The 21,143-nt window shown below is 35.0% G+C and overlaps 2 protein-coding genes across 2 annotated transcripts in view; both read left to right on the forward strand.

The window, feature by feature from the left end:
* LOC114256785 (mannosyl-oligosaccharide glucosidase GCS1) overlaps nucleotides 1-15,362 on the forward strand; it is a 39,394-nt gene extending 24,032 nt beyond the window's left edge. Inside the window, exon 8 of the mRNA XM_082875775.1 lies at nucleotides 13,821-15,362. The gene's annotated coding sequence lies outside the window, so the exon portion shown is untranslated. The remainder of the gene's footprint in view (nucleotides 1-13,820) is intronic.
* Nucleotides 15,363-15,494: 132 nt separating this feature from the next.
* On the forward strand, nucleotides 15,495-20,852 carry LOC145793130 (GTP-binding protein OBGC, chloroplastic-like). The gene is made up of 5 exons (XM_082875753.1): nucleotides 15,495-17,669; nucleotides 18,432-18,705; nucleotides 18,975-19,263; nucleotides 19,607-19,766; nucleotides 20,317-20,852. The coding sequence occupies exons 1-5, from the start codon at nucleotides 16,663-16,665 to the stop codon at nucleotides 20,348-20,350; spliced, it is 1,764 nt and encodes a 587-aa protein (XP_082731879.1). The 5' UTR covers nucleotides 15,495-16,662; the 3' UTR covers nucleotides 20,351-20,852.
* Nucleotides 20,853-21,143: the final 291 nt, after the last annotated feature.

Here is a 21,143-nt window from a genome sequence, read left to right on the forward strand (position 1 = left end):
TCCCTTGGTCGGGCAACTATCACCCAATGGGTGATGACGATGACTTCGAGATCCAATGGTAAGTGTTAAACAAGATTGACTGGTTTCATTCACCTATCCTCGGGTTTGTTGCATAGTATCCCGGACACTATTCGTGGGTTATGTTATGTCAATAAGGCAAGCATGAGACTATGCTACTAGTACTGTTTGATCATTCCCTTGTGGAAGGAGTGGTATATTGATAGTTACAACTGATGTACCCTTTTGTGGTCAAACTTGCCTCCTTTTGCATGGAGAGAGCATTAGCAGCTTCGAAAGTTTGGCAGGACACCCTTCTTTCCAGGATTGTATTATTGCCTCTTTGAATGATTTAGTGAATCCTAGGTCTGACTTCTAAATTAGGACAGGACAACCCTGGCCCCCAAATAGGCATGAACGCAAATTTTGTGCTCATGTGATATTTTTGAAATGATTTGATTTGATTTAATTTGATTCTAGCGATCTAACAACGAGAAAGACAGTGATTTCATTCCCAAGGTCTGGGGAGTCTGACGTGGCAGCGATTTGATTCTGTGGCAATCCGAGTTGTTTGGGGGCAATGATGCAGTTACAAAGATTCGGGGGTTCAATTTAGGCAGTGATTCATATTTTGATCATGATTTTAGTAATCAGTAGTAAATTAGGTGGGTGGTTTCCCAATTTTAAAGAATTTGAGTTTGAATTTGGGTTCTTACCTTAGTGATCAAAGAAGAAGAGGAAAAAGAAAAGAACGATTGGCTTTTTAAAATTTAAATCCCCAAGAAAACATGTTATTAAAGAATTAACTTCTAAAAAAAAGAAAAAAGGAACTTTCTAACTGAAGTTGAGCCTCGCAGATTATGGAAGGTGTTTGATCGAATGAAAATCTTCATGTCATTGACTTTAGGGGGAATTTCGACTTTTATGAAAAATGGTAGATAAGGAAGTGGTGACCAAATCCTCAGTTTTGAATAAAATTCGAAATCCCCTAGAAAGACATTTGACTAAGGAGACAATTGTTTGATTAGATACTTGGAATAAGATCGAGAGCTCCTTGGGAGGAAAGAATTGTGAAAGAAAACACGAGTAGAATTTTAGAAATTATGGAAAGTTTTTGATCAGACAGAAATCCTTAGGTTTTTGACTTTAGAGGGAATTTGATTTTATGGAAAAGTGTTGATGAGGAGGTGATGACCGAGTCTCTCACTTTGAAGTGAAATTTTGAATTTCCTTAGAAGACATTTGACTATAAGTTGATTGTTTGATTGATTTCTTGGAATAAGATCTAAAATTCTTTGGAAATTTTTTGAAAATAAAATTTGAAAAGAGTTTTGAAATTATGGAAAGTTCTTTTTATCAGGTAAAAACATTTGGGCCGCTGACTTTGAGGGAACCTTAATTTTATGGAGAAATGTTAGACAAGGAAGTAATGACCGAGTCTCTCATTTCGAATAAAATTTTGGTTCCTGTACAAGATATTTGGCTAACGGGTAATCGTTTGGTTGATTCCTTGGAATAAAATTCGAACTCCCCAAAACATTCGGAAAAAAAAAAGCGGATTGGGAAACATTGAAATTTTAAAGAGAAAAAAAAAAAGCTGCACTTTATTTTGAAAAAGGATTTTGTAAAAAATAGAAGTTGAAATTTGATCACGCACTTTTAAAAATAAATTGAGGCACATTTCGGGAAACAATAAGTAATGGAAAGACAATTGTTTAGATTGATCACTCTGGTGGGAATCCTTTAAATTCCTCAGAATTCCCTTGGTCGGGCAACTATCACCCAATGGGTGATGACGATGACTTCGAGATCCAATGGTAAGTGTTAAACAAGATTGACTGGTTTCATTCACCTATCCTCGGGTTTGTTGCATAGTATCCCGGACACTATTCGTGGGTTATGTTATGTCAATAAGGCAAGCATGAGACTATGCTACTAGTACTGTTTGATCATTCCCTTGTGGAAGGAGTGGTATATTGATTGTAACAACTGATGTGCCCTTTATTGACCAAACTTGCCTCCTTTTGCATGGATAGAGCATTAGCAACTTCTAAACTAGGGCAGGATACCCTCCTTTCGAGGATTGTATTATTGCCTCTTTGAATGATTTAGCAAATCCTTGGTCTGACTTCTAAATTAGGCCAGGGCAACCCTACCCCCCAAATAGGCATGAATGCAAATTATGTTCTTATGTGATATTTTGGAAATGATTTGATTTGATTTAATTTGATTCCAGCGATCTAACAACGAGAAAGACAGTGATTTCATTCCCAAGGTCTGGGGAGTCTGACGTGGCAGCGATTTGATTCTGTGGCAATCCGAGTTGTTTGGGGGCAATGATGCAGTTACAAAGATTCGGGGGTTCAATTTAGGCAGTGATTCATATTTTGATCATGATTTTAGTAATCAGTAGTAAATTAGGTGGGTGGTTTCCCAATTTTAAAGAATTTGAGTTTGAATTTGGGTTCTTACCTTAGTGATCAAAGAAGAAGAGGAAAAAGAAAAGAACGATTGGCTTTTTAAAATTTAAATCCCCAAGAAAACATGTTATTAAAGAATTAACTTCTAAAAAAAAGAAAAAAGGAACTTTCTAACTGAAGTTGAGCCTCGCAGATTATGGAAGGTGTTTGATCGAATGAAAATCTTCATGTCATTGACTTTAGGGGGAATTTCGACTTTTATGAAAAATGGTAGATAAGGAAGTGGTGACCAAATCCTCAGTTTTGAATAAAATTCGAAATCCCCTAGAAAGACATTTGACTAAGGAGACAATTGTTTGATTAGATACTTGGAATAAGATCGAGAGCTCCTTGGGAGGAAAGAATTGTGAAAGAAAACACGAGTAGAATTTTAGAAATTATGGAAAGTTTTTGATCAGACAGAAATCCTTAGGTTTTTGACTTTAGAGGGAATTTGATTTTATGGAAAAGTGTTGATGAGGAGGTGATGACCGAGTCTTTCACTTTGAAGTGAAATTTTGAATTTCCTTAGAAGACATTTGACTATAAGGTGATTGTTTGATTGATTTCTTGGAATAAGATCCAAAATTCTTTGGAAATTTTTTGAAATTAAAATTTGAAAAGAGTTTTGAAATTATGGAAAGTTCTTTTTATCAGGTAAAAACATTTGGGCCGCTGACTTTGAGGGAACCTTAATTTTATAGAGAAATGTTAGACAAGGAAGTAATTACCGAGTATCTCATTTCGAATAAAATTTTGGTTCCTGTACAAGATATTTGGCTAACGGGTGATCGTTTGGTTGATTCCTTGGAATAAAATTCGAACTCCCCAAAACTTTCGGAAAAAAAAGCGGATTGGGAAACATTGAAATTTTAAAGAGAAAAAAAAAAGCTGCACTTTATTTTGAAAAAGGATTTTGTAAAAAATAGAAGTTGAAATTTGATCACGCACTTTTAAAAATAAATTGAGGCACATTTCGGGAAACAATAAGTAATGGAAAGACAATTGTTTAGATTGATCACTCTGGTAGGAATCCTTTAAATTCCTCAGAATTCCCTTGGTCGGGCAACTATCACCCAATGGGTGATGACGATGACTTCGAGATCCATTGGTAAGTGTTAAACAAAATTGACTGGTTTCATTCACCTATCCTCGGGTTTGTTGCATAGTATCCCGGACACTATTCGTGGGTTATGTTATGTCAATAAGGCAAGCATGAGACTATGCTACTAGTACTGTTTGATCATTCCCTTGTGGAAGGAGTGGTATATTGATTGTAACAACTGATGTGCCCTTTATTGACCAAACTTGCCTCCTTTTGCATGGATAGAGCATTAGCAACTTCTAAACTAGGGCAGGATACCCTCCTTTCGAGGATTGTATTATTGCCTCTTTGAATGATTTAGCAAATCCTTGGTCTGACTTCTAAATTAGGCCAGGGCAACCCTACCCCCCAAATAGGCATGAATGCAAATTATGTTCTTATGTGATATTGTGGAAATGATTTGATTTGATTTAATTTGATTCCAGCGATCTAACAACGAGAAAGACAGTGATTTCATTCCCAAGGTCTGGGGAGTCTGGCGTGGCAGCGATTTGATTCTGTGGCAATCCGAGTTGTTTGGGGGCAATGATGCAGTTACAAAGATTTGGGGGTTCAATTTAGGCAGTGATTCATATTTTGATCATGATTTTAGTAATCAGTAGTAAATTAGGTGGGTGGTTTCCCAATTTTAAAGAATTTGAGTTTGAATTTGGGTTCTTACCTTAGTGATCAAAGAAGAAGAGGAAAAAGAAAAGAACGATTGGCTTTTTAAAATTTAAATCCCCAAGAAAACATGTTATTAAAGAATTAACTTCTAAAAAAAAGAAAAAAGGAACTTTCTAACTTAAGTTGAGCCTCGGAAAAAGAATATCGAATAAAAATCTTCAAGTCATTGACTTTAGGGGGAATTTCGACTTTTATGAAAAATGGTAGATAAGGAAGTGGTGACCAAATCCTCAGTTTTGAATAAAATTCGAAATCCCCTAGAAAGACATTTGACTAAGGAGACAATTGTTTGATTAGATACTTGGAATAAGATCGAGAGCTCCTCGGGAGGAAAGAATTGTGAAAGAAAACACGAGTAGAATTTTAGAAATTATGGAAAGTTTTTGATCAGACAGAAATCTTTAGGTTTTTGACTTTAGAGGGAATTTGATTTTATGGAAAAGTGTTGATGAGGAGGTGATGACCGAGTCTTTCACTTTGAAATGAAATTTTGAATTTCCTTAGAAGACATTTGACTATAAGGTGATTGTTTGATTGATTTCTTGGAATAAGATCTAAAATTCTTTGGAAATTTTTTGAAAATAAAATTTGAAAAGAGTTTTGAAATTATGGAAAGTTCTTTTTATCAGGTAAAAACATTTGGGCCGCTAACTTTGAGGGAACCTTAATTTTATGGAGAAATGTTAGACAAGGAAGTAATGACCGAGTCTCTCGTTTCGAATAAAATTTTGGTTCCTGCACAAGATATTTGGCTAACGGGTGATCGTTTGGTTGATTCCTTGGAATAAAATTCGAACTCCCCAAAACTTTCGAAAAAAAAAGCGGAAAGACAATTGTTTAGATTGATTACTCTGGTAGGTATCCTTTAAATTCCTCAGAATTCCCTTGGTCGGGCAACTATCACCCAATGGGTGATGACGATGACTTCGAGATCCAATGGTAAGTGTTAAACAAAATCGACTGGTTTCATTCACCTATCCTCGGGTTTGTTGCATAGTATCCCGGACACTATTCGTGGGTTATGTTATGTCAATAAGGCAAGCATGAGACTATGCTACTAGTATTGTTTGATCATTCCCTTGTGGAAGGAGTGGTATATTGATAGTTACAACTGATGTACCCTTTTGTGGTCAAACTTGCCTCCTTTTGCATGGAGAGAGCATTAGCAGCTTCGAAAGTTGGGCAGGACACCCTTCTTTCCAGGATTGTATTATTGCCTCTTTGAATGATTTAGTGAATCCTAGGTCTGACTTCTAAATTAGGACAGGACAACCCTGGCCCCCAAATAGGCATGAACGCAAATTTTGTGCTCATGTGATATTTTTGAAATGATTTGATTTGATTTAATTTGATTCCAGTGATCTAACAACGAGAAAGACAGTGATTTCATTCCCAAGGTCTGGGGAGTCTGACGTGGCAGCGATTTGATTCTGTGGCAATCCGAGTTGTTTGGGGGCAATGATGCAGTTACAAAGATTCGGGGGTTCAATTTAGGCAGTGATTCATATTTTGATCATGATTTTAGTAATCAGTAGTAAATTAGGTGGGTGGTTTCCCAATTTTAAAGAATTTGAGTTTGAATTTGGGTTCTTACCTTAGTGATCAAAGAAGAAGAGGAAAAAGAAAAGAACGACTGGCTTTCTAAAATTTAAATCCCCAGGAAAACATGTTATTAAAGAATTAACTTCTAAAAAAAAGAAAAAAGGAACTTTCTAACTCAAGTTTTGATCGAATAAAAATCTTCAAGTCATTGACTTTAGGGGGAATTTCGACTTTTATGAAAAATGGTAGATAAGGAAGTGGTGACCAAATCCTCAGTTTTGAATAAAATTCGAAATCCCCTAGAAAGACATTTGACTAAGGAGACAATTGTTTGATTAGATACTTGGAATAAGATCGAGAGCTCCTTGGGAGGAAAGAATTGTGAAAGAAAACACGAGTAAAATTTTAGAAATTATGGAAAGTTTTTGATCAGACAGAAATCCTTAGGTTTTTGACTTTAGAGGGAATTTGATTTTATGGAAAAGTGTTGATGAGGAGGTGATGATCGAGTCTTTCACTTTGAAGTGAAATTTTGAATTTCCTTAGAAGACATTTGACTATAAGGTGATTGTTTGATTGATTTCTTGGAATAAGATCTAAAATTCTTTGGAAATTTTTTGAAAATAAAATTTGAAAAGAGTTTTGAAATTATGGAAAGTTCTTTTTATCAGGTAAAAACATTTGGGCCGCTGACTTTGAGGGAACCTTAATTTTATGGAGAAATGTTAGACAAGGAAGTAATGACCGAGTCTCTCATTTCGAATAAAATTTTGGTTCCTGTACAAGATATTTGGCTAACGGGTGATCGTTTGGTTGATTCCTTGGAATAAAATTCGAACTCCCCAAAACTTTCGGAAAAAAAAGCGGATTGGGAAACATTGAAATTTTAAAGAGAAAAAAAAAAAAAGCTGCACTTTATTTTGTAAAAGGATTTTGTAAAAATAGAAGTTGAAATTTGATCACGCACTTTTAAAAATAAATTGAGGCACATTTCGGGAAACAATAAGTATTGGAAAGACAATTGTTTAGATTGATCACTCTGGTAGGAATCCTTTAAATTCCTCAGAATTCCCTTGGTCGGGCAATTATCACCCAATGGGTGATGACGATGACTTCGAGATCCAATGGTAAGTGTTAAACAAAATTGACTGGTTTCATTCACCTATCCTCGGGTTTGTTGCATAGTATCCCGGACACTATTCGTGGGTTATGTTATGTCAATAAGGCAAGCATGAGACTATGCTACTAGTACTGTTTGATCATTCCCTTGTGGAAGGAGTGGTATATTGATAGTAACAACTGATGTGCCCTTTATTGACCAAACTTGCCTCCTTTTGCATGGATAGAGCATTAGCAACTTCTAAACTAGGGCAGGATACCCTCCTTTCGAGGATTGTATTATTGCCTCTTTGAATGATTTAGCAAATCCTTGGTCTGACTTCTAAATTAGGCCAGGGCAACCCTACCCCCCAAATAGGCATGAATGCAAATTATGTTCTTATATGATATTTTGGAAATGATTTGATTTGATTTAATTTGATTCCAGCGATCTAACAACTAGAAAGACAGTGATTTCATTCCCAAACTCTGGGGAGTCTGACGTGGTAGTGATCTGATTCTGTGGCAATCCGAGTTATTTGGGGGCAATGATGTAGTTACAAAGATTTGGTTGTTCAACTTACGCAGTGATTCATATTTTTATCTTGATTTGAGTAATCAGTAGTAAATTGGGGGGTGGTTTCCCAATTTTAAAGAATTTTAGTTTGAATTTGGGTTCTTACCTTAGTGATCAAAGAAGAAGAGGAAAAAGAAAAGAATGATTGACTTTTTAAAATTTAAATCCCCAAGAAAACATGTTATTAAAGAATAACTTCTAAAAAAAAAGGAACTTTCCAACTTAAGTAGTGCCTTGGAGATTATGGAAGGTGTTTGATCGATTAAAAATCTGTAAGTCATTGACCATAGGGGGAATTTCGACCTTTATGAAAAATGGTAGATAAGGAAGTGGTGACCAAATCTTCAATTTTGAATAAAATTCGGAATCCCCTAGAAAGACATTTGCCTATGAAGACAATTGTTTGAGTAGATACTTGGAATAAGATCGAGAGCTCCTTGGGAGGAAAGAATTGTGAATGTAAACCCGAGTAGAATTTTTGAAATTATGGAAAGTTTTTTATTAGACAGAAATCCTTAGGTTTTTTACTTTAGAGGGAATTTGATTTTATGGAAAAGTGTTGAGGAGGTGATGACCGAGCCTTTCACTTTGATGTGAAATTTTGAATTTCCTTATATGACATTTGACTATAAGGTGACTGTTTAATGGATTTCTTGGAATAAGATCTAAAATCCTTTATTTTGTCATGCGCTTTCTGTATTTTATTCACACAAAAAATTAGATCGATCCGATAATGAATCCAAAATTAATCCAAAATCAAATAATTTACGTGTAAAAATTAATATTATTAAAATAACATAGGTTAAATTAATTTTTGAGTGATACTTTGATGGGGAAAATGATATTTCCTCTTTTAACTGTAATAAAATAATTAAATCTTCATATTAAAGTATGTTAGCCTATTTTCAAATAATAATTATACTTTATTATGATATTACTTACATAAATAATTTCTTCATAGATTAGGGCATGATTTGTATTTTTTAAAATGCTTAATTACACATTCACAGTTTCTCACTTTGTTCTCGATACAGATTCTTTTCACTTTGGTCCAAATTGTAACAAATGTTATACTTCTGTGACGGAAAATGCCCCATGGGTCAAGTTCACCTAAATTTGTACCAAATCCTCCACTATGGACCACCTCAACATGCAACCCTCCATTATAGAACACTTCCATTTACCGCCTACCATGACCCATCTATTTTGAAGTGCGAAAACAAAGGTCTCCAAGTGATCAAGGTAGGAAAGTTAATTTTAAAAATTTCATAGTTTCCCTCAGAAGTTAGAAATTGGACCAAAGTAAGAAAAGACAAATAATGTAGTGATTAGGGTAGGTACAGTGAAAAACAATATATATCTACGAATGAAAATACAATTTATTATTTTTAAAAAGGAGTGACGGTAAAAAGGTAGTGACCGTCTATGAGATAATAGGCAAGGGCTAATACTGATACGTGCTAGAGTCATAAATGTGTCAAACTGATTTATAAGTGATGTCATCATTTGGACATAAAGATGACACTAGTAGCGGTAAGACCAAAAATAAACTTTCAAACAATTTTTTTGACATTAAAAAAAAAAATGGTTTGACAAAAATAAATTCTTAAATATCATTTTTTTTAGTTTTTTTTTTTTTATAACCAAATTAACTTTCAAATTTTAAAATAAAAAAATTCTGAAAATAAATTTTCAGATCAAAACCAAATAAGTGGCAGGTTCATTATTTGTATTTAGGCCTCGTTTGGGAACAGACTAAGTTAGTAACTTTTTGGTTATTTGGCTAAAAAGGTAGGTAAAAAAAACTTGTATGTTTGGGATGATTTTTTGACTAATTACGAAAAGATGTGCAAAAAGTAGAGAGAAAAGAGAATCTTTGACTTTTTGGTATGGGTTGTTGGCTTTTTGGCTAATTTAGTAACTTTTTGGCTAATTGGCTAAAATAGCCTCTTTCCAAACGAGGCCTTAGTCAACTATTTTGTTCTGGGGCCCTAGAAATTTTCTTGGCCTAAATTGTTGTTTAATTTATTTAGTAGGTTCTAAGTTCATTCAGTAGTTAGGTTTCTTTTTGAGCTGAGGCTCTAGAAATTATGTCGGCCCAAATTATTTTAGATACAAACCCGAAGGCCATATAGCAAACCTCAGGGGGTGTATTTATAATTTACTCAAATAAATAATAAAGAAATTAATATTATAAAATGTATGTTGTCTAAATGGTAATTGTGTTCTTAGGTTTCGTTTGGGAAGCTAAGTTTGGGGCTTTTTTGGCTATTTTAACTACAAAAAACAAAATGGGCCTTTAAGTCTAATAAGACAAAATATTACATCCAATCTATAATTATTACATTCTTTCTCTCTCAAAAAAATCAAAAAAGCCAAAAAAATCAAAAGCTCTTCCCAAACGAGACTTTTTTGCCCAAAGCTAAAATAGCTAAGAAAGCCAAAATGCTAACTCACTTTCCAAACGAAACCTAATAAAACTTAAAATCTTGGGTTCAAATCTTGCTCACGCCTTTAAATAATATTTTTTTATTTTAGGATAAAAAAGTTTGCCACTTAACCGAAGAAGAAACCACTACACTATTAGATACCAAGTCATATTCTCACATATATAATAATATAGATAGATATATATATACTAGATTGAATTGAAAGGTGCAGTTCAAGTCGGTAGGGCCCATTAAATATTTAATTTTGATAATTAGAATAATTTTTTTTTTTTTTTTGGTATATATCATTCATATAAAAATTAAACTGATTTGATACTCATGGTTGGTTCAATTTACCGCATTTGTGGTAAACAAAAATTGATGAATTGCCTCTCTTTTTTTAAAAAAAAATTTAATGACAAATTGAATAAATTAGACAAATTAAAATTATCATATTAAATTTTTTTTTTTTTTTTGGTATGAATTATACATGTGAAAGACTTTACAAAAATAAACTATTTAAATTATTAAAATAGAAATCATAATAAATCTTAACTGTACCTTTCAATCAAATATCCGAATTTGAAACGGGTTATTATTATAGTACGTTTAAGTTTTATATTTTGATAATTTTTTTAAAATTGAAATATTATTATATGAGATTAAATAGAATAAATCATTAGATATATGATAGAATTATGTAGTATGATATGTATTATTTTATGATTTATTATACACCTAATGATGTATTCCTTCCAAATTTATTATAAAAAAAAAAAATTATAATGGGTAAGCTTCTCTCAATAGATAAATCTTAAACAAATACTAAGATAATTGTCTCATTTAAAAAAAAAAAAAAACTACTAAAATAATAAAGAAGTAGAAGAAAATACACACACACACATATATATACACATAACTAATTTTATTAATACATAAATCATACTAACATAACAAATGACCAATTTTATTAATAAGTAAATCATTAAGTAAATTAACAATTTTTAATGATATGAAAAGTATTTTTCGGTTGACTATTTTGTTAATAAATAAATTATTAAGTCAATTAACGATTTTTAATAATATAAGAAATACTTTTCAATAAAAAATTTTGATAATTTATTATTATATAGGAAAATAGTTTTTTTTTTCTTCTTGATTATTGTGTTAAATTAAAATGGGTCAATTACATTGACACCCCCTGAGGTTTATGTTTATTACAGTTTATCCCTTTACATTTGGAAAATTACACTGACCCCCTGTGAATTTAATTTTATGTATGATGATCATTACGATGAGGGGGGAACTGTTATGAAATTTTAAACTTCAAGGGGTAATCTGTAATAAAACTGTAGAAATTTAATGTATAAAGAGAAATAGAGAATTGTATTATTGATTGATTTATATTGATATCTATTAAAATGATTCATGATTCCTATATATAGAAGAGGGTGAGTGTGTAGTAGGTAAGGAGTAGGTGAAGTGGAGGTGGTAGTGGTGTAGTGGGTTAGGTTTAGTGGAGTAGGTGAGGTGGTAGTGGTGTAGTGGGTTAGGTTTAGTGGAGTAGGTTTAAGTGGGTGAAGTAGGTGGAGAGTAGGTTTAGTGGAGTAGGTGAGGTGGTAGTGGTGTAGTGGGTTAGGTTTAGTGGAGTAGGTTTAAGTGGGTGAAGTAGGTTTAAGTGGGTGAAGTAGGTGGATTTTAACAGCCCCCGCAAACTCAAGGGGGATAGGAACTAACCAACTTGAGTTTGGAGAGAGTAACAAAACAAGAAAATACATAAAAATAAAAGAGGATAAGAGACACTGTATGGTCGTGTCAGACCATTGGTGAAGACACTGGATGGTGGTGTCATAACGTTGTAGAGGACACTGTATGGGGGTGTCATAACCATGTAGAGGACACTGTATGGTGGTGTCATAACGGTGTAGAGGACACTGGATGGCAGTGTCAGACCGATGTAGAAGACAGTTTATGGGGTCATGTCGGACCGTTGTAGCAGACAATGTTGTGACAGTTGTGGTGACAGTTTACGGAGTCTTGCTGGACCCTTGTAGAAACTAACCGGAATCAATGTCGGGACAGTTTACAGAGTCTTGTCGGACCCATGAAGGAGCTAACCGGAATCAATGTCGGGACAGTTTACAGAGTCTTGTCGGACCCTTGTAGAAATTAACCGGAAAGAATGTCGGGACAGTTTACAGAGTCTTGTCGGACCCTTGTAGAAACTAACCGGAATCTATGTCGGGACAGTTTACAGAGTCTTGTCGGACCCTTGTAGAAACTAACCGGAATCTATGTCGGGACAGTTTACAGAGTCTTGTCGGACCCTTAAAAAGTCGCACCCTCAAAAGGTGTGCCCAATCTGTCAAAAGGCGTGCCATCAAAAGGCGTGCCCAATCCATAAAAAGGCGTGCCTGACAGAAAGCGTCGAGCCATCAAAAGGTGAGCCGGAGACGCGGCGAGGCACGTGAGCGACAGAGCGGGTGTCGGCCTCGTCGTCTCTGTCTTTATAAACCAAAGCGAAGTCTGAGGCTTGGAAGCATAACAAACCAGTTGAAACCTTTTCGTTCTCTGTAACATTCTGTAACCAACCCTTCTCTGAAACACTCAGTAATCCAAAAACATGGCTTCTTCTTCCCGTTCAGCTACCCAGAACATAGCCTCTTCTTCCCGTGGTCTGCTCACTCTCTTTCCCGACCTCAACGAGTCAACAAGAGAGATAACTGGTGCGGTGGCCTGTGAACCTCAACCAAACACCTCTGGTTTTGCTCCGTTGAACTTTCCGATGCGGTCGGTGGAGCAAAAAATGGCAGTGCAAACGGATATTGAAGCTAATCAGTATACATTGAAGTCCTGTGTTGAAACTATGACTGCGGTCACAAACTTGTCGCACCGGCTGCAGAGTAGGACAAATGAGGTGCAGCAGTTAAACGCCCAACTGGCTCTGCTCCAACGCATGTATAAGGATGCGCGAGCAGAGATAAGTGTGCTAAAGGCGGAAAATAAGGAGCTGAAGCGGAAGGCCACCGTTATGTTCCGATTTGGAGGTCCGCCATATGCTGTAGTGGAGGAGCAGGGTGGAGTGATCGTGCCCTGTGGAGTGGGAAACACGGAAGCAACACCGTCAAGGGCCGCCCAGGACGGAGGCAAGAAGAAAAGACCGGCGGAATAGGCGAAAAAGTGAGGTCGGTGGGTGGCCGTTTGCAGAAAAGAAAACAAATCTTGTGGTGTTGTGGTTTATGTTGTTGTGGTTGTTTTTTTTTTTTTTTTTTTTTTTTTGTTAAAATTATGATCGGGGTTGATCCCTGAGATGAATAAAAGATGGTTTGGTGTGCAAAGCTATATGATATGAATGGAATTTGAAAAAGATTAAAAAATAATGTGAAAGAAAAATAAAGAAAGAAATAATAAAAATATATTTGAAATCAAAATGAAAGATGGGGGAAATAAGGAAAGTGGTTTGGAGAAAATAAATAAAAATAATGGATTTTGAAATCAAACGGAGGAGAGAGAGGGGACAAGCCCATGTGAGAGAAAGAGGGGAAAAATGATAGCCGATGCACCCAAAAATAATCTAGCTGCTATCCACAGGCGCTTAGGGGAAGGAAATGGTAGCAAGAGACGGCCAACACCATATATGGCTATAGCAAAGAAATGGAGTATCATGCTCAATGGGCTAGGATTTAGACCAGAGAGTAAAGCCACTGGTCCTGTTGAACACACACCTCCAAGGCTCAAATAATCAAAACATGCTTCACGCATTTCCTTCCTTGCTTGATCAGGAGATGCACAAAACACCTTATACAGGGCTCCAGTCATTCCTCCACCAGTTAAAGGATGACGCATGTTGAAAGCATCACCTATTAATAGTGCTCCAGGAGTAGGGTAAGGAGCAGCTGGCATACTTCTATTGGGCATTGTTCTAATACTTCCCTTATCAATTGCAGTTATAAATGAATCATGCAGCTCAGGTGGAACCTGGGGAGCCACCAGAGGGAAGCAAAGCCGAAGGCTGCTGCAAAGCCGAAGGCTGTAAAAGCGAAAAAGGAAAAGAAGGCTCCGGCTAAGACAAAAGCTGCTGCGCCAAAAGCTAAAGCCGCTGTGAAGCCCAAGCCAGCTGCGAAGCCAAAAGCTGCTGTGAAACCGAAGGCTGCCGTGAAGCTGAAAGCTGCAGTGAAGCTCAAGGCTGTGGCGAAGCCCAAACCAAAGCCGAAGGCGAAGGATCCTAACAAGAGGCAAATGAGCATGGAGGAGAAGCATAGATTGAGTGTTGGGTTGCAGAGTTTGCCCCAGGAAAAGATGCCACAGTTAGTGCAGATTATGAAGAAGAGGAATTCACATTGGCCTCAAGAGAGAGGATTTAGGCAGTGATGGGAAGGTATGTGTAGAAAATAAGCGGAATAGGTTGAGGTCCGGCGGGCGGCCAAGGCGAGGTTGCCGCCCGCCGGTGAAACGAAAAATACCAAGTGCTTAACCTTGCTCTGATACCATGTAGAAATTTAATGTATAAAGAGAAATAGAGAATTGTATTATTGATTGATTTATATTGATATCTATTAAAATGATTCATGATTCCTATATATAGAAGAGGGTGAGTGTGTAGTAGGTAAGGAGTAGGTGAAGTGGAGGTGGTAGTGGTGTAGTGGGTTAGGTTTAGTGGAGTAGGTGAGGTGGTAGTGGTGTAGTGGGTTAGGTTTAGTGGAGTAGGTTTAAGTGGGTGAAGTAGGTGGAGAGTAGGTTTAGTGGAGTAGGTGAGGTGGTAGTGGTGTAGTGGGTTAGGTTTAGTGGAGTAGGTTTAAGTGGGTGAAGTAGGTTTAAGTGGGTGAAGTAGGTGGATTTTAACAAAAACTTTAAACATCAGGGAGGGAAATGTGATTTTCTAAAGGTGATGGGAGAAACTGTAATAAACATAAACCGCAGGGGGTGTCAATGTAATTTACCCAATTAAAATTTATAATAAATGTAGTTGTAATTTATAGTATTTTAAGACCGATTTATATTTTAAATAAACCTTATGGGTGTATTTGTAATTTGTTAAAAAAATAAAATATTTATATTTCATAATTGACCAAGAATGTTTGCGTAATTACTAAAAAATTGTTACATAATTGACCAAGAATATTTGCATAATTACGAAAAAAAACTTCACTCAATATATAGGCCACTATTAGTAAATTATTCAAAATAAATGGGCAAAATTGAAAAAAAAAATACAAATCCCAATCAGTTAAGTGATTCTTTATATATATAGATATGTATATGTATTTTATAAAAATATTTTGAAGCGGTTTGGCAGCCTTAAGATAAATTACAAATAAATCCTGATTAAAATAATACGGATTCTCTCTTGTAATTTTGGAAATAATAAATTTTTTATTTAGTAGAATTTATGAAAAAAATAAAATTTTTACTTTCTCTGCTATACAGTAATAAAATTGCTAGGATTGTTAATTAAAATATATTTTTTCACATTATTAAAAATTATTAATTGATTTAATAATTTATTAATAAAAAGTCATAAGGGACAATCTGTATTTTACGAAAATCTCAATGGTGCAATACTGTATGTAATACAAAAATAAAAAGTTATTAAGAAAAACAAATTATATACCCTAATTATTGTTTTATTTTTATATAGTTAAATAAACTATTACCATTACATATTAACTTGTTTTGCTTAAAAAATAAAAAAAAATTCTAAAAAAACAATTCTCAAATCATTCGTTTGTTAAAATGAAAGATAAATTACCCAAATAATGCATAAAATATATAACTTATTTTATTTTGAACTATTTAATTTCATATCAATTTCTTAAAAATCACATATTAATCAAATGTAATATTTTCTTAAATTATTGTTAGACTATGAATATTTACATCAACTATATTTTAGACATTAAAGAATATAATTGTATTTTTTATAAGGACAATTCTTATGTATGTAAATATATATCATATATATTTACGTAAATTCTTATAAATATACGTAAATTATCTTATAAAATCGTGTAAATTTTTATAAATATTTAACTTACAAAAATTTAAGAAATTATAACTTATGTATATTTGTAAAAATTTGTGTGATTTTATGAAACAACTTATGTATATTTATAAAACTTTACACAAATGCATATAATATGTACCTTACATATCCAAACACCCTAAACCCTTCCCTTATTATAAATGAAAAATTAAGATCAAAACGAAATAGGCATGTTTGGTAATTATTTCATTTTCAGTTTTCAGTTTATATTTACAAAAATTTTAACAACTATCATAAAAACTTGTTAGATAATTTTTTTGGTTTATAAATGGTTGTCTCAATTTATAAATTTGAGAAAAAAACGTAAACTCAAAAAATGAATTTACGTTAGTTTTTAAATAGAAATTTCAAAATTTGACTAAAATTTTTTTTTCAAATAAATTTTTTAATTAATTTTTTTTAATTATAATGTGTATAATCCTATTATCATAAATAATAAAAAATAAATATAAATATTTTAGGTATGAATAAATAAATTTTTTAATTTATATTTTTAAAATATTCTATTTAAATCAAATACATTTGTAATTTATATTTTTTTTAAAATAAACAAAAACTAATTTATAAAAAATTTGTCGAAGGTCACCGAAGTATTTTTTAAGGACTATTTGTGTAATTGATCGAAAATAAATCCCGACACGTGGCCAAAGACACGTAACCCCTATATCCACTAATTCCTCTCCATGTTGGCTCTGCAAAAAAACTGGGGACTTTGAGAATCACAAAACAGTAGAGAGAATTCAACAATGGCTTCATCTCTATCTATATACATATCTCCACAAGCCCTAGCTCGCAATACTCCAAACCCTCGCAACCCCCTCCCCAGAAACCTCTGCAAATCAAACCCTAACCACCACCATCGCATTACTCGCACCACCTCCCGTGACTTCCACCCTCCGCCGCCGCCGCCTCTCTCCTCCGTCTTTGGCGGCGATGCCGCCACCACCTACACCCGCCTCCCTCCCAAAGACGACTTCTTTCTCTCCTCTCTCCACTCCTCAACCGAGGTCAAGCTATCCGAATTGAATATTTCAACTCGAAAGATTGAAAACGACGAATCGAGTCAAGAAGAGTTGTTTGATGAAAATCTAGGGCTTTCTTACGGAAAGTTCAAATTGTTCGAGGTGAATTCTGATTCTGAATTCGAAGACGATGATAATGAGGAGGAGGAGGAGGAGGACTATGGTGGTGAAATGTTAGGGTTTGAGGGTGGAGAAGCTGGGGATGTGGTTGGTGGGGATGGAATTGAAGGAGAGGAAGTGAAGGAGAAGGAGAAAGGAGTGCCGGCGGTGATGAGATGCTTTGACAGAGCGAAGATTTTTGTTAAGGCCGGTGATGGCGGGAATGGGGTGGTGGCGTTCCGGCGAGAAAAGTACGTGCCGTTTGGGGGACCATCCGGTGGCGACGGAGGGAGGGGTGGGAATGTGTATGTGGAAGTTGATGGGTCGATGAATTCGTTATTGCCGTTTCGACAGAACATTCATTTCAGGGCAGGGAGGGGTAGCCATGGGCAGGGGAAGAAGCAGAATGGGGCGAAGGGAGAGGATGTTGTGGTGAAGGTGGCACCGGGGACGGTTATTAGGGAGGCTGCCATGGATGGAGAGCAAGGGGAGGTGCTTTTGGAGTTGTTGTATCCGGGGCAGAGGGCATTGTTGTTGCCAGGTGGAAGAGGAGGGAGAGGCAATGCTTCTTTTAAGTCGGGGACGAACAAGGTGCCAAAGATTGCAGAGATTGGAGAGGAGGGCCCAGAATTGTGAGTCTTTCAAGTTCTTAAATTGTTTGTTCAGATTTTTAAAAATTTGAAATAGGTAATTGCATATATTGATTTTAACACTCGGAAATGGTTTCGTGGATTTTTTATTTGATTTGTACATCCTTGTTGAGAGTATAGGGTTTTGTTCTGTTTAGTTCGGTTGTTTCTTTTGCTGGTACATGCGTGTGTAGATGGTTGATGCCTTCGCTGTGCATTAAAATAGTTACTATTTTGCTTGTCAATAAATAAATAAATAACTGTTGTACAAAGTGCAGCAAAGTCTATTATTATAGCTCATATTCTTTGAGTTCACTAATTTATATTTTTACAATTAAGTATACAAGAGTCTGACCATTTTAGGGGGTCAGATGGGTCACAATTGCAATATCTCCTATTCCAAGTGGCACTGCATTTGGAGATACAAAGTTTTAGATCACCAAGATTTTGATAGTGAGACTCACTTGTGGAATTAATAAGTTGTTAATACATGCCCGGGATACCAATTCATCCAAGTTTTAGCGGTAACATTCATGGTTGGTGTATTTATGAATAAGGGGCCTCAAGAATAGTCTCTTCATAAGAAATGGGGGGAAGGTTGTCTAGCTACTACCTCTCTCAGTCTTGGACTTTGTTATAAGCTGGAGCTTTGTGCATTGGGCATGAGCTTTTTTTTTTCTTTTTAAGGTTATTCAGAGCTAATTTCCATGGTTAGTGGAAGTCTTTCAATTTTGTTATTAATTATTTTGTGAGCATTTTGACCAGGTGGTTGGAGTTAGACCTAAAGTTGGTAGCTGATGTTGGAATAATAGGTGCTCCAAATGCAGGGAAAAGCACACTTCTTAGTGTTATTAGTTCTGCTCAGCCAGCTATTGCAAACTATCCCTTTACAACTTTACTTCCAAATCTCGGTGTTGTTTCATTTGACTATGATTCTACAATGGTCGTAGCTGATCTCCCAGGTTTACTTGAAGGAGCACACCGAGGTTTTGGTTTAGGCCATGAGTTTCTCCGGCACACAGAAAGATGTTCTGCTTTGGTATAAACCCTCTCATAAATTGTGCTTGCTCACTAAGATTTTGAAATAGCATTGCTTTATAGAGTAATTACTGAAGAAAGATGTCATAGCTGTACATTTTGTTTCTTGCTTTTGAAATTCGCCACACAATGTTATTTTGTGAGATTGTGAAACTAGAGCTTTTATTCTTACTTCAGATGTAGAGTTATTCTACTTCTATTTTATTTGTGGATTTGCTTGGGCCAATTCTTTTTCGGACTAATAGAACTATTATCAATATGGAACCTTAGGTACATGTTGTTGATGGTTCATCACAGCAACCTGAATATGAATTTGATGCAGTTCGTCTTGAGCTAGAACTGTTCAATCCTGAACTTGCTGAAAAGCCGTATTTAGTTGCCTACAACAAAATGGATCTTCTGGAGGCATCTGAAAGGTGGGTATCATTCAAGGAAAACTTGCAAGCTCGTGGCATTGAACCTTTTTGCATGAGTGCTGTTATGAGAGAGGCTACTCATGAAGTGACCTGTGCTGCCTATGAGCTTGTACGAAAAAGAATGGAAGACAATAAGGAAGAAGGTTGGAAATTTATCTTATTTTCTTCATTAGAATGCATTGTGTATATCTATTTATATGTGCATCTAATGTGCATGTGCTTATGTGCACATTTCTAACGATACCAATAAAGAGTATCAATATGCATTGGGGTTGTCCTTTGCTGTGATTGTGGGATTTATTTATGATTTTATTATGTGTGTGTGTGAGTGTGTGAGTGTGTGTGTGTGTGTGTGTGTGAGAGAGAGAGAGAGAGAGAACAGATGAGACAATCAAAACATTACATATAGGGGTATATATGTATATATTTGTTTATATACATTTACAATCTTCTACTTCTTTTGTGTTGCCTTTGGGTGTCTGACAGGTTGGAATAATCCAGTACACTTGAACCATGTGGCTGATATGGTGCAGAAGCAGCGAACTGCCCCTATTAATGAGTTTGAGATCTCTCATGAAAGCAGTACTAATACGTGGCATGTAGTTGGATCTGGGTTACAACGTTTTGTTCAAATGACAAACTGGTGGTATGTGTACATTGCACATTACCTGCATCTATAGCTATTGCCTTTATACCCTTCCTCCTCTTTTCTTGCTGTCATTGTCTTGTGGTGATTCTTCCTGTCTTGTTCTATCAGATTTAGGCATGCACAACCCAGCTTTGAACAAAAATATTTTGCCTGAAACTGGGTCTTTGGATCATGTTGGATTATTCATTTTGATTGAGTAAAAATTCACTAATAATATTTGGTGTGATCTACACAAAACATTAATTTTGTGAACATTCCTGGTTTTGATATTACCCTTAGTAGCAGGAATCGTTACAGTAGGTGACGATTTTGTGGGAGATACGCAATTCTTAAGAGAGAAAATCGCGTTTCGGTGTGAGATGAAACCGTCTATCAAAATCAAACAACTCCAGATGCAAAATAAATTCGATCAAGATTTTGGGTAAAAATATGAAGCATATATACAAAAAAAAAAAAAAATAATAGCACATACGAGATATTCATTAAATTCAAATATTACTTACAGAATTTGGGTATATCTAAATCTGATTGGCAATTTCATGAACAGGTTCACATCTATTCATACATCCATTACTCCGTAATCAGTGAGAGGATGGCTCTGGGTCTGCCGTCGGTAATGCAATTGTTGGGCTTGAGGTTGGAAAATATTTGGTGTGGAGAGAGGAGATAGATACTGGGCTGTTTGGATGAAAGGGAACTATGTGGTGGAGTTGAGAAGACCTAGCACTTGTCAAAGAATGGAGGAAGAAGAACTGCAGTGGAGTCGGTCGGCAAGAAGCAGCTGGAACGTTGGTCATCGAAGGTATAAAGGAGGGAGAGAGGGGGAGAGAGAGAGAGGTATATGCAGAGTTTTTTTTTAAATGGGTGTATATACCGAGTTTGGTTGAGAGAGTAAACCGTGTTTCAATCTCACCTTTTAGATCTCCAATGCCCTCTACAAATAGGTGTAGGCTATAGGTGTAGGCTTTAATTATTTTCTTTGAAATAATACAATAAACAGTGTTGTAGATCAATAAATATGATAAGGAACATCACTTGTTAAAATTGAAATGTTAGAAAAAATATACTCACTTCGTTTAAAAATAATGTAGTTTTGTTTTGGGAAATTTAATTTTTTTATAGTATAATTATTTTACCTTAAAAAATTAATTTTTGAAAATTGTTTTTTGAGAGTATATTTTTTTAGAGAATATTAATTGTCATAATTATATTTTTTGTGGTATTAATTAATTTAAGGATAAATTATAAATACATCTTTCGAGATTTGTTTAAAATACAGATTGTTCCCTGTGATTTAAAAAATTATAAATACTTCCTTATTAGAATTTTTTATTTAACAGAATTAATTAAAAAAATAAAATTCATAATTGATCT

This window comes from Camellia sinensis, chromosome 6, assembly GCF_055761805.1.
Source record: "Camellia sinensis isolate YWXY chromosome 6, ASM5576180v1, whole genome shotgun sequence".
NCBI classification, from domain to species: Eukaryota; Viridiplantae; Streptophyta; class Magnoliopsida; order Ericales; family Theaceae; genus Camellia; species Camellia sinensis.